The 17,412-nt window shown below is 45.7% G+C and overlaps 1 protein-coding gene across 2 annotated transcripts; it reads right to left on the bottom strand.

The window, feature by feature from the left end:
• Window positions 1–904: 904 nt before the first annotated feature.
• LOC119391306 (eukaryotic translation initiation factor 4E-binding protein 1) lies at window positions 905–14,198 on the bottom strand. Of its 2 annotated transcripts, none has more exons than XM_037658996.2 (3): window positions 13,908–14,198; window positions 6,568–6,765; window positions 905–2,478 (listed from the first exon to the last, which is right to left on the bottom strand). In XM_037658996.2, exons 1-3 carry the CDS (start codon window positions 14,047–14,049, stop codon window positions 2,441–2,443), a joined length of 378 nt encoding a protein of 125 aa, XP_037514924.1. In that variant the 5' UTR covers window positions 14,050–14,198; the 3' UTR covers window positions 905–2,440. The 2 variants fall into 2 exon arrangements, with proteins under 2 accessions (XP_037514924.1, XP_037514917.1); XM_037658989.2 differs by having other exon boundaries at window positions 905–2,481; window positions 13,908–14,196.
• Between the last annotated feature and the right edge of the window lie 3,214 nt (window positions 14,199–17,412).

The raw sequence follows: 17,412 nt of genomic DNA, 5'->3' as shown, positions 1-17,412 counted from the left end.
TTGCAACCCTTATGGCAAAATCCATTCTGGAATAAACCATGCAGAGGTCCACCCAGACTATCCTGAGGCAATTTTAGCATGTCAAAAGAACCAGAAAGTTATGCAAAATGATACAACCGAGACCTCATGGCTAACTGGACAACAGTGCTCTGGCATTCCCAAATGTGGCCGAAGTCCACGACTGTGATATTTTGTATTTTGGCACATACACACTGAGAGTAATAGAGTTGAGAGCGATAGCAAAACTGATTGGCTTCTAGGCACAGCACTCAAGTGTCGCATTGTCCAAATGAAAAATCCTTGATCAGGGGATGTCACTGGAACCAATGTTTCGGCAAATGCTGCCTTGAAGACCAGTCTGCTTGTTGAAACATTGGCTCCAGCGACACCCTCTGCTCAAGAATTCACCTCTTCAAGCCTCCATATTCTCCTGAACTGCTGTCTTGTTTTGATTTACACTGTCCAAATGTGTCATGCCAGAGGACTGTTCAACAGCTGCAAACTGGAAGTGCCTGATCAATCCTTTTCCCAAACAATAGTGTTTCAGCTGGGAACCCACCACATTTGCCCTATGGGCTTCTTATGCAAGCTGGCACATTTGCAGCAAATTTCACTGCTGGATCTTCACACCTGGTTGCATGTGAACAGTGGCTCACTGCTATGAAGACAGCTTTTCATCTTCATGCACATATACAGACTGCACCAATGAGCACAGTTACCTCCTCGAACTTGCACATGCTGCAGCACGCAGACATTTGACCTATATACTGACCTATATACGTGAAGCAACGCTCGAGTTGAGGCTAAAACCTCAGCATTCATTGAATCAGTTTTTTTTTTTTTTTAGCTTGTTGCATTTTTTCTTTGTCAGCTGGCTGAATAATAACAAGGTCATGAACTTTTGTATTTTTTTTATTTAGCCAACAAACTTTTGGAAAACGTGTCTTCTAGAATTTTAATTCCAAAAGCACATCTGAACAATACAAACAAAAGGAAATGGCCAACAAGAAACCAAGCACTGCACAACCCTGCCATTGACATTTCTTCCCACCCGTCTCAAGCACCGTGGCACTACTGAACAATGTCAAGCTACATGAAGCCATCTCCTTTAAGAAAGAACATTACATAAAATCTGAGATGGCACAAGCACGTGTGTCATAGTTAAATGTTCACCACACTGGTGAAAAAAAATAAAAAGTCAAAGAAAAACAATTTTGCACCTTTGACTTTGTTTGGTGCATTACAACAACAACAAAAAGATTTCTATGAAATCTGTATCACCAATGCAACTTATTTAGCATGCTCAACCCAGGCTTTTCAATACACTTTTCCAAGCACAATATGAAGTTGGAAAAAAATGCGAGCACATGCACATGATTGCAAGCTTTCTGCAGTCGCAGCTAGAATCAAAATGAGCACAGAGCTGCAACACCAATTAGATGCACACATCTGTATGGCTCACAGAGTTAGGCTGTAATTAGACCAACCAGATCAGTTGGTACCTAATAAGATACCCACATCAGCAACTAAATCAAAAGCAGTTCAATTTTTTGAGGACCATCACTTAACAGTGGAACTGGTCTGCAAACACAATGGACAGACTAAACCCACAAATCAGAGAGAACCCAATATCTCCACCACTGGTGGCAAACCAACACACAGCACTCAAACTTTTAGCAAAAAAATTTGTGAATGTGCTCATATGGCACAACCTATTAAATGAAAAACAAAACCACACACACTTCCTTCACCCTCCCCTACAAACTTTAAAGACTGAGCAATACAAAGTTGAAGTCAACGAAGTGCACTTGTATCTTAAGCAATGGGACACCTAAGTCCCACTTTAGATGAGCCACACACCTTTCTTTAGTTGTATTTTTTGCTGATCCCTATGCAAACCTTTAAAAGAATACAGCGCCTGTGGTACCGCAGTAAGAAGTGATGTAAAAAAAGTAAAAGATGTTACGCCCAACCTTAAAAAAAAAAAAAAAACGATGCATCATCTAGCCCGATGAGGAACAAGAGAAGGCAATCTTCCACAGGCTGCAATTGCAGGCATTTGTTTCGTTGGCGAGAGAACAATAACCAAAAAAGAAAAAAAAAACACTCATTGAGTGCACACTATGCTGCTTTCTTCTGCAGGCAAACGTACGAGAAAAATGTCCTTTAATTAAAGATGACGTTCTCACATTGTTGCTAGCCCATTATTATTTAACTGGGCACCACGTTTTCACACACCAAAGAAACGAGACAAAAAAAATTGTGCGCCCACTTGCTTGTCGTGCTCACCAAAGTAAACAAAACAAACAATGCAGCAAGGCAATCCAGCCACCAGTTGACATTGGTGACTGTCTGTACTGCAGCAACATGAAAAATACAAAGAGGTGGGGGCACTTGGCTGAGGCACGTCAAAGAAATAGCTTGGCACTTGTTGGTCGGACTAGATGTCCATTGCAAACTGTGGTTCGTCACCCGAGCCTTCTGGAAAAAAAAAAAAAAGAAATGCCAGCTTGTCAAACTATTCTACAGCACAAGCTGCCTAAACTACGCCAATACAGTTAAACCTGCCTATAACAAACCTTCATACAACGAATTCCTCGATATTGCAAAGTTTTTATATTCCCCACCGTTACTTCATAAAAGCACATGTATTTGCGACCCCTATGTAACAAAGTGGCAGCGCCAGACACCCTTGATATAATGAATCTTCGCCACCGACAACCTAGGAATTTTGCCCCAAATTTTGTCATTTTGGCACAAGCAGAAGCCGCATGCATCTTATGCGGTTGCCCCGCCGATGACGGAGCACGAAGCGGTGGTGCTGCGCATGGCGCACTCGAAGCTTCGAAGACTGCGAGGCGAGAGCTTGCTTGTGCGTGCGGGTGTGCACGAGGCGGGCAGGCAGGCCTGTGCCCCTCGAGCTGCCGTTCTTGCCATGAAACACAGTCATGTCAGCGTAGTTGCCGCCGTGCGAGAGATGACTGTGTTCCCGTGGTGGTGCCACTTGTTGGAAAGGATGCGCAGGAACATGCGGAATGGTGCTCACCCTCTTGGTACTTGGAGCTGGTCACAGATGGAAGTCTCTCGCGCGCGTGATGAGGAGAGTGTGTGGGGCTACTCCTCTGATCGTCCCTACGAACTCCCTCCCGCAGCGAATCAAACATAATCGATTCCGTATTATGTTGCATAATTCGACTAGCGGACTCACTGTATAAATACGATGGCAAACTACTATTTGCACCATTCAGCTCGCAAGCTTGCTATGACAAAAGTAAAAATAAATGCCACTTCGTTGGTTTGAACTAGGGTGTGCTGTGTCCATTGTTCCTTGAGCGAGAGAGACCGAACAACTTCTACAGTGCTGAAACACTCACTCTCGAAGAGTGGAGCACTGGCATGTCAGAATGCATGAAAATATTGAAGGACCACTGATAGCCAAATTTCCGTTTGCGACTTTTATACTTTCAAGGGGAACTCTCATTTTTTTAACCATATCATTGTATCGCCATTTTTAAATAGTATCGACAGTTCTGTAACAGATAGGATGGTGCAGTTGGCCTAGAAATTCATCAACAATTTTAAATAACCAAAAAAGATGTAGCTACACAATGTAGCTACCAAACCGGGTAGATACATCGTGCAATGTCTATGACGACGTCACAACCTGCCCCGGTGTAATGTACAAGGGCGATCCGATAAGTACTCAGCCTCACCACGAGAGCGCGACGCTATCGCATGAGACATACACTGACATTGAGTACACCCTCTTAGAGGGACACATGCAAAGAACCAGTTGAATCAGGCTCGCGGTTTTGTTTTGGCTGCTTGAGGAAGCAGGTGATTTTCGTGTGTCCGTTAAAAATGGAAAAAGGGCAATATCGGTCGGTGATTCGATTCTTGTTTTTGGAAGGGAAATCGCGCAGCGAAATCAAAGAGCGACTGGATACCGTCTACGGTGAGTCTTCTCCTTCGATGGCAACCGTCAAAAATTGGTTTAACGAGTTTAAACGTGGTTGCATGTCTGTTTTTGATGAGCCTCGCCCAGGGGCCCCGCAAACGGCTACCACGGCCGATAACATGGCAAAAATCCACGACCACGTATTGGCAGACCGCCGACTGAAGGTGCGCGAGATAGCTGAGACAGTAGGCATCTCACACGACCACATGGGTCATATCCTGCGTGAAATTTTGGGCATGAGAAAGCTGTCGGCGTGGTAGGTGCCACGTTTGCTCACTCCGGACAACAAGCACGTCTGTGAGACCACTTCAGAGCAGTGTTTGAAGCTGTTTAAAGGCCAACTCCGGCGATTTTTTGGCCATGTCAAAGTAATGGTGCTTTTATGTTCCTGAGACGCTCCTGTTACGGGCCCGATAGCAGAAATACTCAGTAAATTGGAGAATAATTTTAAATAAGCAAAAAAGCGCAACACCGAAACCGAAACACAACCGAGTGTACTGTCTACGTATGACGTAGACGTTGTTACGAACGAACCGGAAGTCCTGTAAGGCATGCCGGTCACGCCGGCGCAGAGTATGAAAACTGTGACAGCCGGGACGACCAGCGAAGCGTCGGCCAAACGAACGCTGTCTGTCGCCTTGTGCACAGCAGACGCTCGCTGTAGCGGCCGAAGCGCCGAAGTTAGCGGTGCCCTCAGCTGCGTCACTTCCGCCGCCTTACCAATACTGACGTCACAGATGCAATGTTGCCAATAATTGTGAGAAACCAGGAGGGCATTTGCAGACAATCTTTAAAATTCATTTGCAAACAATCTGCGCATGTCTCAAGCCTGTAATTTGGCATAAATGACGGAAACGTGCAAAGGAACGTACCCAGCGAATTTCATTGAGATCCATCGACCTCGAAAAATCGCCGGAGTTGGCCTTTAAGCGTAATCCGAAGGAGTTCCTGCGTAGTTTTGTGACCGTCAACGAAACATGGACCCACTGGTACACACCAGAGATCAAAGAACAGTCGAAACAGTGGACTGCACCCAAAGAACGTGCTCCGAAGAAGATGAAGACTGTCACATCGGCCGGAAAGGTGATGGTCACCATTTTCTGGTATTCTCAAGGTGTGATCTTCGTCGACTACCCTGAGAAGGGCAAAACGGTGACAGGACCCCATTACGCCGAATTACTGGGCCGATTCGACGCCGAATTGCAAAAAAAACGGCCACATTTGGTGAAGAAAAAGGTGCTCTTCCACCATGACAACGCGCCAGCTCAGACCTGCGCCGTCGCCATGGCTAAGTTGGTCGAACTGGGCTACGAAATGGTGCCCCGCACCATTTCTGCAGATTTAGCCCTGAGCGATTTCTTGTTGTTTCCTAACTTGAAAAAGTCACTCGCCAAACAAAAATTTGAGTCGAATGAAGAAGTTATCGCCTCCACAGAAGCCTACTTTACAGCTCAGGAGAAAACGTATTTTTCTGACGGGATCAAGAAGTTGGAGGATCGCTGGGTCAAGTGCATAGAGTTGAAAGGGGACTATGTTGAGAAATGCACACCATTCCAAAATTTTCGTTTTTCTTTTGAAGGCTAAGTACTTATCGGACCGCCCTCGTAAACACAATGCTACTATAAATGGCATTGGCGCTAGGAGAGACTTAACTGGCAATGTCGTCCATTTATGCATAGAGCTGTGCCAGTTCTTAGGAACTTCACAGCAGCAATTTTAGTGCCAATTTGAGTGCTGAACGATTGCACTTTTTTTAACCGCCTGCTCTGGGGAGGTAGTGATGCAGGCTATGACAGAAACACAGGGTGGGCCACATTCAAAGGCACGATTTGGGAACTTGTTACCAATCTTTAAAATTCATTTTCAGGCAAACTTGCAGTTGTGTAACCTATCACAATTCGCTCTGCATTCCGCTTCGAGGATGCTCCGCAGTCAACAACATTAGAAATCAGAGGCTTTAAGAACTGCTTGTGTCAATTATGATGAGTTCATACTGTTATTCAGGACTTGGTCATCCTATCACACAACACATCATCCTACAAGGAATGACTGAGAAAGTAAACGCTACAATTTATGTTTGAATCCCAGCAATTGCGATTTTGGGTCAACTCGTGCCTTATTCATATTTCTTGCCTCGAAGACTTACTTCCGGCCCTTTTAAGAATGGTCAGGCATGAAGAGCAAAATTCTTACAGCATAAAGTCAACAATTATTTCTAGAGTGAGCAGTTCTGATCAAGTGTTTATACTGTACATATATTAACATTTTCTCTAAATGGCTGGTATATCTGATCACTTAAAAAAATAAACATATAATTCTTTTGTTTTCACACAAGCGTGGCTACTTTCTGGCTGGTTTTTCCAATTTTCTGGCTATATTTTGTCGTTTTGACCTGGCAACCCTTCAGTGCACCTGCCATTTCACTGCCCCATTTCCATGCATTTTACATTATTCAAATGCACCTTGTGTCACAATAACTCAGAGGTAGTGACACTAGCACATATTTACATATTGTATGCATGAGTCAGAGCAGAAGTCTTCAAAGTCGGCAGAGAGATAACATTAAAGCAGCAAAAGGGTGTGAAATAGGCACAACACGAGTGGCTCACCAGGCTTGGCACCCTTGGCCGGAGATGGCAAAGCACCATTCTCTGTGGGCTTCATGGGAGATCCACTGGCCTTGGAGACATCAGGGCTGCTGGACAGGGTCACCCCAGGGATCACAGGCAGGTTTTTCGGTGGCGTTCGGGCCACTGGTGAGTTGCGCATCTGCATCAGGAAGCTCCGGTCATAGATGATGCGCGAACCTGCACCAAAGAGAGGGGGGAGGACCATTAACCCCTTGAGGGTCAAAGACTTATATGTACGTCATCCGCAACAGCCAAAAGACTGTCAAAGACATACAGTCGCACTCAATATGACTTGCAACACGGGAGCACGTGGCATCGTGAGTTGAAAGGTTGCGCATGGCATCAACTTGCTCTCATTTCAGCAACTAAATGGTGTTTTCTTAACTGGAATCGTCCCCGAGTTCGAGAAAAGCGTTTAGTTTTGGAAATAAGGGCTAGTGGAAGTCATGCGCAGTCTTTTAACTCATGAGGCCACGCGCTCCCGCGTTGCAAGTCATATTGAGCGCGACTGTACATGTATATCACTGCATGTTTCCTTGCACCGATGCCTCTCAGTTTTTTTATATGCTTTACTACAGCAGTACGCCGGCTAGTTTCGGTTTCATTCTTCAGCTGGTTCCCAGTTGCGGCCGCAAAACTGATCGCTTTCCAGTTCAGAACCTTTCAAAATGTGACCGATTTGTTACTCTCTCGTTTATTGCTCCCCGGTACGTGATTGCACCCGTTTCCACGCACACACTGACTGTCACAAACGATGCCGCTGTGGTTGCGTTTCCCATTTCGGGGACTCTCAAACACCGCTTCCGTCTCATTGACAATAAGACGAAGGATTATTACAGGTTTCGGACTTCTTTTCACTGTTCGGACGAGCACACAACTACGGTTTTCCTCAGTGCACTCACCCGCGCAGTTTCCTTTCGCTATGGAGGTGCACGTTGGTTTCTCTGCCGCAGTGATTCCTCCGAATCACTGCTCGACTGCCGAATCAGAACCAGATTCAGTAAATGTCAGCCAGTAATACAAGGAGTTACTTATGAGTTAAGACTCGGATGTTGATGAGTGAGAGACATCTCAAAAGCGTGCACAGCCAGACGATGCTGACTGAATCAAACTTAGCAGGCCACACAGGATAGGCCGCAATACCCGCTTGTTGGGCTAACTGTTGTAGTCTTCATTTTTAGTGGACCAGTGGTGAGTAGTGGGAATTACCCAATTTCTGTGGCACCAAAAGTGGCTTCTCCCCCCCCCCCCATGTTTCCACTTAACGCCACTTCGTGCAGTTATTTTTGTACGTCTGAACTACCGCAATATCCCGAGCAACTGCCCACCCCCAACGGCGAAGGACAATTCGACAAGATTTGGAGGGGGGGCCCTTGCTCGGTCATGGATCAAAATTCAAGATGGCGGCGGAAGAGCCACCAAGAATATAGAATGCATACCGGTGCTTCTAATGAAATGCTTCATGGATACGCATGCATTCACAGTTTTCATTCGCCCTCATCGGGCGAATAAAAACAGTGGATTGACCCTCAAAGGGTTAAACGGACCGACAACCGATTTTTCTCGACCCAGTTTTTCACGGCGCAACAGAAAACTCGCCCTTCGTAGTGTTTGTAGGTGCAGCGGTTGATCCCAAAAGCACATGGTTATTTTATAAGCAGTATTTTTCGATCTAAAAAGTCTCTAAACTGTATGTAGACATGCTATGACCCCGGTAAGGACGTTTTTGCCACATGGCATGAAAGTCCTGCGGATTAGACGAGCTGGCGGGGTCGAGGACAGGCGGGCGTACAGGGAACAGCAGCGAGTCTCTTTGGGGCTTGGCAGCATTCGTGGACAGTCGTCTCTCATGCACGAGTCAGTGGGGGCGAATCCGCAGCTCGGTCCCACGAACGCGTGCAGTGAGTGACGTCGGTGACGCCACATTCACGGTACATTGTGTGTGCTGTTTTTTGTGTATTGCATTGGCATTTGTATCTGGTTATTTAGCGTGTTACCATTTGTGTATTAGATTCTCCTAGCGAGCTTGCCTTTGTAGAAGCAGTTAAAAATGACAGTGTGACTGTGTCCGTTTGTTCCGAGAGCGGCTCATCTTCAGACCCCGCAAAGCCCAGTGCCACAGCAAAAGATTCCCGTCAAAAACAGCAACAGTATGCCCTCGGCCATGAGCTATCTATGCCCACAGGCGAAGCAATTGGCCGAAAAAAAAAAATCACCCTCATCCTAAGCAAAGCTCATCCACAAAACGTAGCTCTCACGCAACTTCACTTTAGTATGGCACTGAGGCATAACAAAGGCGACCGCTCATATAGCTTCTATGCATGGTGCCTCCACAGTCGGTACTACTGTACCTCAGCATGTGCAGTTGTAACTTCTGACCTATGTGTAATTGAACCAGCAATAGCCTCAATGAATTTTCCAACAGCGGGAAGCTTGATGAGCAGTAAATGTACGCTCATCTGCTGTCTGTAGAGAAAGCCGCCAACTCAATGCCATGAGAACTGCTCAGCATTCGTCACATGTACTAGCGTGGCTTGTTCACACCATCACTGCCTGCAGATCTTATCAGTGCTAAGCTCCTGCGTCACCAGCGTATGTATGTTACGCACACACATACAGAAGGGGCACTTATGTTAGATACTTGCACAACCTCAGTAAACAAGTGTTGCTACTTAATTCCACCACATAAAGGGAGCTGCACAATGTATCATTGATAAAATTATGCAACTTCATCTCACAGATTTCTTTTGTGCAGAATTAGGTGTAATAGAATACTACAAGATGTCAAGATTTATTTTTAACACATACACGGACGTTACGAGAACTGAGGCAATGCACCTCTTTTCCGGACACTAAAGGTCAGCAGGCATTTTATGCTGTTGCAAGCACTTGTGTTGAACAGGGCCACTACGTGCCCGACTTCCAAGATGTGGCTCCCAAAATGTCAACAAGCGAGGAATGCTCCTACACAGTATGCACATACATAATGTTCCCATGCACTTGTTGAAGGTGTTGCATAGGCTTGGTAAGCCAGAGAATACATGAATATGAGGCAGGCGGAAATGCTACATTAAGGTTCACACACAGCCTTCCTGTGACATACTGACAGCCCCTGCTGAGGCCGTCATTTTGCCAATTCTCAAGTCTGCATTGCAAACAAGCTAAACTTCCCCACCTAATGACTGTATCAGTCATGGTTCAAATGAAGACAAATGGTTGCACACAATAGGGTTTTGTCTTTCTTCCATGCAGTTTTATCCTAAAAACCACACCTACGCTTCCCATGTCAAAAAACAAAACAAGCTGTGAATATACAATGCAACAGCAAAATGGATCAGCATACCACCTCATCAGAAATCTAGTATCACAATTACAAAATGTGACTATTACATCCTTATTTATTGCAGATTCAAATTACAAAGTTTCAGCCGCTCTTTCAGTGTTAGAAACTCGAACATTTTCAAATTTATTCAATGTGCTATAATTTCGATAATGCGACAAGCTGCGACTGGTATATAAATGTTCTGGAGCAGTACAATATGAAACATAATTCATATCACCCACTTATACTCCCATCTTTTTAAAAACTTGTATCGCTACCAAAGCTATAAGAGATGTACACAAGCCATATCATGGTGAAGCAGAACCTAGTTCCAGGAGTAACTGCCTGTTTATAGGCACGATTGAGGCTTATCGGCTTGTTTGGTATATGCTAGGTTAGAGCAATACATGATATGTTGGTGTATTTCACGTGTACATTGTACAACGAATTACATTATGTAGATTACCACCGTTATTGCCAATAGCAATGATTACTTAGCACCAAGTCAGTACTTGTACAGTCTGGCTCAATCTGCACTAGCGCTTCCTACTTGCCCACTGCCCTGACAGCAAGAAATAAGTGGTGAAATCAGCCATAGCTTAGTGTTATCTCACAGTGAAGGGACAAAATGTCGGGTATGTTTCGACATTGACATTGAGATCAGCTGTTTGTTTCGATGCCACCTTAGGCAACCCCGAGTCATTAAAAAAGGCTTGATTTCAACCTAGCAAATGGTGCCACACACAGCCTTGGTGATGATGATGATGATGCAGAACGCTCTTAAAAGCCACATTACTCGCACTGATTGCACAGTTAATTCGCTATTCCACTCTAGTACGGTAAGTTAGGACGCTAAAAGGAAAACAACAAGCCAATTAAGCAGGTGGTGCCTATGAACCTACTTGGAGGACCATTCACCAATTAAATGTTGGCCACAGAGGCTGCAAGGCACTGCTTAAAAAGAGTACCGTAAAATCCCAAGCAAGGGCCCCCTTCCCCTTTTGCGCGAATGTGCAAAAGGGGAAATATGCGCCAATGACCGAGCAAGTGCTAACTCAGTCTTCTGAGACTCATTCAGCACAGATATTTGCATAACATATATTAGCTCTTTTCTCAATTTTTTAGGCAGTGTACTACAATCATTTAGAAAAAATGGGAAATTGGCTCACAATGTATTTGCCCTTCACTTTCCTTTGAGTAACATCACCACAGCTCTGCACGACACCACACCTAATGTTACACAATGTGGAATACAGTCATACCTTAACTGCTCCCTTCAACAAACCAAATCTGCATTCACTTCACACCCAACGAGCCCTAGACAGCTACACAACCTGAAGTCCTGCACGCATTTTTTGCTATTGTGCACTGCAAACCACACAGAGTAACAAAACTGACAAGCACCCTCTTTAAATGTGCCTGAGGAAGCAGCGCACAAAAACCTAGAGAACCACTGTGCAGCCTCCTGGAACAAGCAAGTTCAGCTGCTTTGCTGTTAAAACAACAATATGAACCAAATCATGTACACAGGTCTGAGTATTTCTTAAGCACACAAGATCCAGTATTTTTTTATTGCAATATAGGTATAAAAGAGCTATGTATACCAGCTATTCTCGCAGAAGTTCAACCTGTAACCACAATCAAACACTGCCACGTGGATCACCTCCCCGTGTCATTTCATACTTGCACAGCAGCTGGTGTTTACGTTCCCTGCCTCTAGAAGCAATCAACATGCACTCTTTAAGCTCTAATATCAAATTCTGTCATCCCCACTTGAAAGCGACACTGACCTACATACGTGGCCAATCTATGAACACGCATTCCAGTTTACCAGCGACAACGTGACAAAAGGGCAAAAACAGCAACGTGTGCTTTCTTTATGATCAAGTCAGGTTAGGTTGAAGCACACATTGGGCAACAGTCACCGAAACTTAAATTACTTTAAATAAATCTATGCCAGCAAGCTACCTTGATACACCGACCAACACGTCACCTGGATCCCCGCCACCTGCAATAACTGAAGTGCCAATCCGACTAGCTAGTTGGCTAATACTTCAAATGTCACATATTCTGCCTACTGCTATGCATAAAAAAACAAGGCTGATGCCAGAAGAAAGCGCGTCGCGCGAAGCAGAGCCTGCAGAAAGAACGAGGGTTTCCTGCTACATGGCCCCACTGAGCGGCCTCAGCTGGCGTACGGCCAGATGTCTATCAGCTGAACACAACTCGACCGGGCAGGAGCTATTGGTCGAAATTTTCCGCTAGCGCTACACAGCCTCGTTTTAAAGAAGAGATATCAAGCAAAACAAGAAAAAAAAAGACACTGCTCGGCCTCGTGGAACTGCTTGGTGCACTGACACGCGGGGAGCCAAGCATTTACGGCGGCCTTTTATCTTTTTTCTTTATTCGTCATTAAAAGGAACATAGACCGCGTGGAGCTAGGCCGCGGTGGCCTTGTAATTGTTTCCTTCGTTTGTGGCGCGCCGAAATAAAAAACATAAATAACAACCGCGAACACTGTTTTAGTTATTTTTCCACCACTGCTACTGATACGTACGCCTGCTGCGCTCTTCTTCGGCGCATTACACTCTTTACCTGACAGTCTCCCACTGGTCGCAATTATTTGCGTAAACAGCAAGGACGCCGCCGAACCACGGGCCCGTGCGACGGGACCCGTCGAAGCGTTATCAGTGGCAAACTTGTTCGAAACATCAGAAAGCAAGGACTGAACGGTGCACATTAAGCGTACTACGTAGAAGCAGCGCTCGCACTGAACCACTCTTCAGTTTGCCATGGCGCGTTGATGACAGCTAGCACTTCCTCGTGAAAGGTGGTCGCGAGCTTACGCTTCCGTGATCGCACCGCTTAGTCCCAGATGCCCAGCGCAAGTAATTACATAGCCCTAGCAGCACACAGCCAGATGGGACGAAAGCAGGCTGCAACCTGCGACTTATGGGCGTTATGGGCGAGGTCTACTACACTGAATGCCCGGGGGACACGAACAGAACACGCACGAGAGCCCGCGAAGTTGCAACACAGGCCGTTTTTTCGTCGCCTCGGTCGCAACCACGCAGGAATGAGTGCCAGGGCACGGTGGAAGCACGAGGCGTTCGCTTTCGCGCGAGTGTGATGAAACCGTATCATGAACGCCCTAAGTGAAAAACGGAGCACGTACTATAAGCTCGGGGTTGCGAAAACGCGCGCTGGCCGCGCTTACGTAGTAACACGGCCGGCCGCCCCTTATTTGAAGAAAAAAAAAAAGTAATCTCCGCGCCGCAGCGACGGCCAACAAATTTTAAAAAATATTGAAAGCGCGAAATGAAACGAACAGGTGACGGTGACTCATAGGCGCGCGCACACACACACTCGGAAATGACTGCATTCGAAACGCCCGAGGAATGGCTAGGCGTTAGTTGCGTTTCACGAGCACAAACCTAGTGTCAAGAGTAGAGTGTAGTCAAGAGAATGCAAAGCAAGTGCAATTGGCGCAAAAAAAGGGTTCAGTGAAAACTTTGAGCCGATCTCGCAAGCGCGACGCGTCACTGCATTCGGGGGACGCCTTTCGTGACATGACCTTCAAACTTACGGGAGAAGAGCCGTGCGGCACGAGACGGCAGGGCGACCACGTGCTCTCTCCACGGCTCGCAGAAAGGAGTCTCGAACTTATTGACGTCTCCAAATTATGGCACACCGTTGTGCTCGGTGCGTCATCAACTCACCGTGCAAATACACCATACTTAATGGATATAAAAGCAACGGCAACGATTCTAAATTAGAGCACCTCCAGGGTATTTAGTAGTCTATATTTGGAAATAAATAAACAAAAGAGCAGCAGTCATATCACATCACGTCCAAGTGGAGCAAAACGAACCGCTAGAAAACATGTAAAGTCGGCGCGAACCTGCATTCGCCCATTTCATGTGCACTGTGCTACTCGTCATACACATCGTGCAGATATCTAAGCAAAACCGCGTTAGTGCGAAGAAGGTAAGGTTACCTCCCGGCGTCGTGGAGAATATGGTGCCCCCGGGCGTCGAGCTGTAGTCGTGAGGCAGCTGACTCGCATCGTTGATGACAATCCGCCGCGTCGGTATGCTGCGGCTAGTGCTCACTTTGTGCTCAGGAGAGTGTGCAGACATGACTACAGCAGCACGTTCTTGCAGGTCCGATACGAAAATGGTCACGTTGCTCTGAGAGGTCGACAGCGTTCGACGTATGCGTGCGGTGCGTCGCAAGCCTGTTCTTGTTCTCCACGAGCGCCCACGAATTCTCCGAGCAACAGTGTGGCGGCGGCGTTTGTGTTGCTGAGCTTTTTTATTACTCCGGTAGATGGCGACTGTGAACGGCCAACACACAAACAGGTCGGAGCGATGGTTGAGCAGAAGCTTCCAGGTCTATTTTATGCTGATGATATTGTCTTATTTGCGGACAGTCAAGATGATATACAGCGACTGGCAGATATATGCGGAAGGGAGTGTGAGGCTCTAGGACTAGGATTTAGTGCAACAAAATGTGGATTGATGGTATTCAATGATCACGGAGACCATACGGTATTAATACAGGGCCAAAAAATACCGAGGGTAAGCGAGTACAAGTACCTCGGAGTATGGGTAAATGAGGGGGATAGATATATGGAGGTACAAGAGAAAGCATCGGTAGCAAAGGGAAAGAGGAATGCTGCAATTATGAAGCACAGAGCTTTATGGGGATACAATAGGTACGAGGTGCTTCGAGGGCTGTGGAAGGGTGTGATGGTTCCGGGGCTTACATTTGGGAACTCAGTGGTGTGCATGAAGTCAGAGGTGCAATCAGGAATGGATGTAAATCAAAGGACGGTGGGCCGCCTCGCGTTGGGCGCTCACGGGAAGACGACAAATGGGGCGGTAAAGGGTGATATGGGATGGACAGGCTTTGAAGTGAGAAAAGCGCAGAGCAAAATGAGATTCGAAGAGAGGCTGAGGAAAATGAAGGAGAGTAGATGGGCAGAGAAGGTTTTCAGGTATTTGTATAGAAAAAGCGTTGACACGCAGTGGAGAAAAAGAACTAGGAGGCTCACCAGTAAATATACGGCTGGCAGTGCGGGCGATATGGCAACAAGGAGCATTAAGCGGAAGGTCAGAGAGGCGGAGAGGACTTATTGGATGACAGCGATGGAAAAGAAGCCGGCTCTGAGTAACTACCGAAAAGGAAAAAACGAAATAAGGAGGGAAAGGTTTTATGATAATTCAAGGGGAAGCGCTTTACTGTTTGAAGCAAGGTCGGGCTGCCTTAGAACGCGTAGTTATAAAGCGAGATTTAGTGACGAAGAAGAACAATGTACATGCTGCGGGGGAACTAAGGAAACGATGGAACATGTACTGATTGAATGTGGCGATATTCACCCAGGTATACGTGTGGGCACGAGTCTACATGAAGCCTTGGGTTTAGGGACAACAATGGAAAGCTGAACACGTCCGCGATAGAAATAAGTAAGAGACGGTTAGAGTATTGGTGGCAGAAAAGTAGAGATAAGAACAAAAATAAATAATGGCGGAAAAATAAGGTCATTCTGCCTTAAGAGGCAGAGAGATGGACCGTGAATTTATATTTTTTGGTATAATAACATAGATTTAATCAATGTAGATAAGGTATTAGGCCAACATGAAACAAGGAAGCTTTTTTTTTTTTTTTTTCTTCGAGCCTGGTGGCAGACATGTCACCGCCCCGTTTTAAAGGGGACGCTCATAGCATCCATCCTCTTTTTTTTCTTTTTTTTTTTTGGATCGTCACCGATGTTGGTGCGCCGGTATGGCCGGTAGTTGCGCTGGCGCATTGGTCCGCTACGATTGGCTAGAAGACACCCGGGGACCCGAGCGGCAGAATATTTGATTTGAACATTGCGCGCGAGTCTGCAAAACCTCTGGTTTACTCTGGCGAAACATAAAGTCACATTCATTCGTCGCGCGACTGCAATACGCGAATACACTGTCTCGAGGGGGATTTTTCCAATTATTAAAACACCGGAGATGTTATCAAGATGGGAGGCTGCGGTTCAATGCCATACGAGGTGACATGTTCATTGAATCATACAAATTTGAAGAGTCATTCCACTCGCACGCTGCGTTGTATAGAGACAGGAAGACATCAGGCTGGATCAGGGGCGTAGCCAGGGGAAGGGGGGGGGGTTAAACCCCCCTCCCCGAAAATTTTCAATTTTGCTTGCGTGTATATACACGCACACATACAAACGCACGCACGAACATGCATAAAGTATGGTTGATGGATGGCTGTTGTAAAGATGGATGGCTGTTGTTTAAATGGCGAGATAGAGGCGTATTGGTACAGTGTACTAGAAGGAGCTATGTAGTATCCAACCCCTATTCTAGTACACTGTATATAGTATTGGTGCCTTCGGCAGGAACGGGGTCTTCAACATTGTCATCATCGTCATGACCGCATTTCTTTGGAGGATGACTCTTTGGCACTCACAGTGATAGAGGTGAATTTTTACTCTTTCTCAGGTAGCACAAAACGGATAATTGACGTTTTATAAACGTTTATCAGAGACAATAAATATGTCTAGAAGACGTCACAGAATAGAAGCTAAAGGCCTAGAAAACGTCGTATATCTCGTCTAATGTCCGGCTAGAATCCGTTTTTAAGACCATCTAGAAAGCGTTTTAAAAACGTCGCAAAAAATCTCCTTCTACAAAAGGGATAGCTGGATACCTAAAATATCCCATTGCATTGTCTCTGAAAAGGCGTTTTCTAGTCGTTTTTAAGACTTCATGCAAGATCTCTTTTCTGTAATAGTAGTTACAGTTACTTTAATCTGTAATCACTATAAGAGTGAGAGCTCAGTAGATTCAGAGACAAAAGTGGTCATGTCGTAATTTATTATGTAAAAAATTAACGATTCCTGCACAGCACAAAACACAAAATGAGATATGGCATGCGACTAGATTACATTATATTATACAGAAGCAGACAAAAGGATACAGAATATCGCGGCAGCTAAAATGCAGCTATGTAGTATCCAGCCTTTAGGCTCACAACTTTTTGTTGGACGATTCATCATTAGCAAAATTGTTTTCAAACAACCAACAATGCAATATATGACAAAACTTAATATCGGCCACAGCCATTCTGCAATATGTAAGCGTCGTCTCCAGGGCCGTACCCAGGAATTTTTTTCGGGGGCTGTTTGTGGGCAGAACGGCTAACTTTGGCAACTGGTGGTCGCTGTGAAGGCTTGGAAGTATTTTAGTGTCACCCGAAAAGTTAAAGCATGAAAACATTTCGGGGGTGTCAGAAACCCCTCAACCCCCCTTTAGTTACGGCCCTGGTCGCCTATATTGGCTCTACTGAATGAAACACAAGGATGAAGTGAAGGGAAATTGTCGAAAAGCGAATGTCGCTGAAGCCAACAATTGTACAAGAAGACTAGTCTCCGTCAGGGCCCTAACAAAGACGAGCCTCCATGTTGAAATGTTTCCTCAACGCTTCAGCTTCCGCTGAAAAGA

Source organism: Rhipicephalus sanguineus, chromosome 1, assembly GCF_013339695.2.
Source record: "Rhipicephalus sanguineus isolate Rsan-2018 chromosome 1, BIME_Rsan_1.4, whole genome shotgun sequence".
In the NCBI taxonomy this organism is placed as follows: domain Eukaryota; kingdom Metazoa; phylum Arthropoda; class Arachnida; order Ixodida; family Ixodidae; genus Rhipicephalus; species Rhipicephalus sanguineus.
The sequence above is the reverse complement of the archived record's forward strand: the minus strand, read 5'-3'. Positions and strand labels throughout refer to the sequence as shown.

Coding starts and splice junctions, on each gene's coding strand:
- LOC119391306 (XM_037658989.2), bottom strand. CDS start 14,049: ATGTCTGCACACTCTCCTGAGCACAAAGTGAGCACTAGCCGCAGCATA. Junction 6,766..13,907: donor ATTCTCCACGACGCCGGGAG/GTAACCTTACCT, acceptor TCTTTGGTGCAG/GTTCGCGCATCATCTATGAC. Junction 2,482..6,567: donor GGCCAAGGGTGCCAAGCCTG/GTGAGCCACTCG, acceptor TTTTTTTTCCAG/AAGGCTCGGGTGACGAACCA.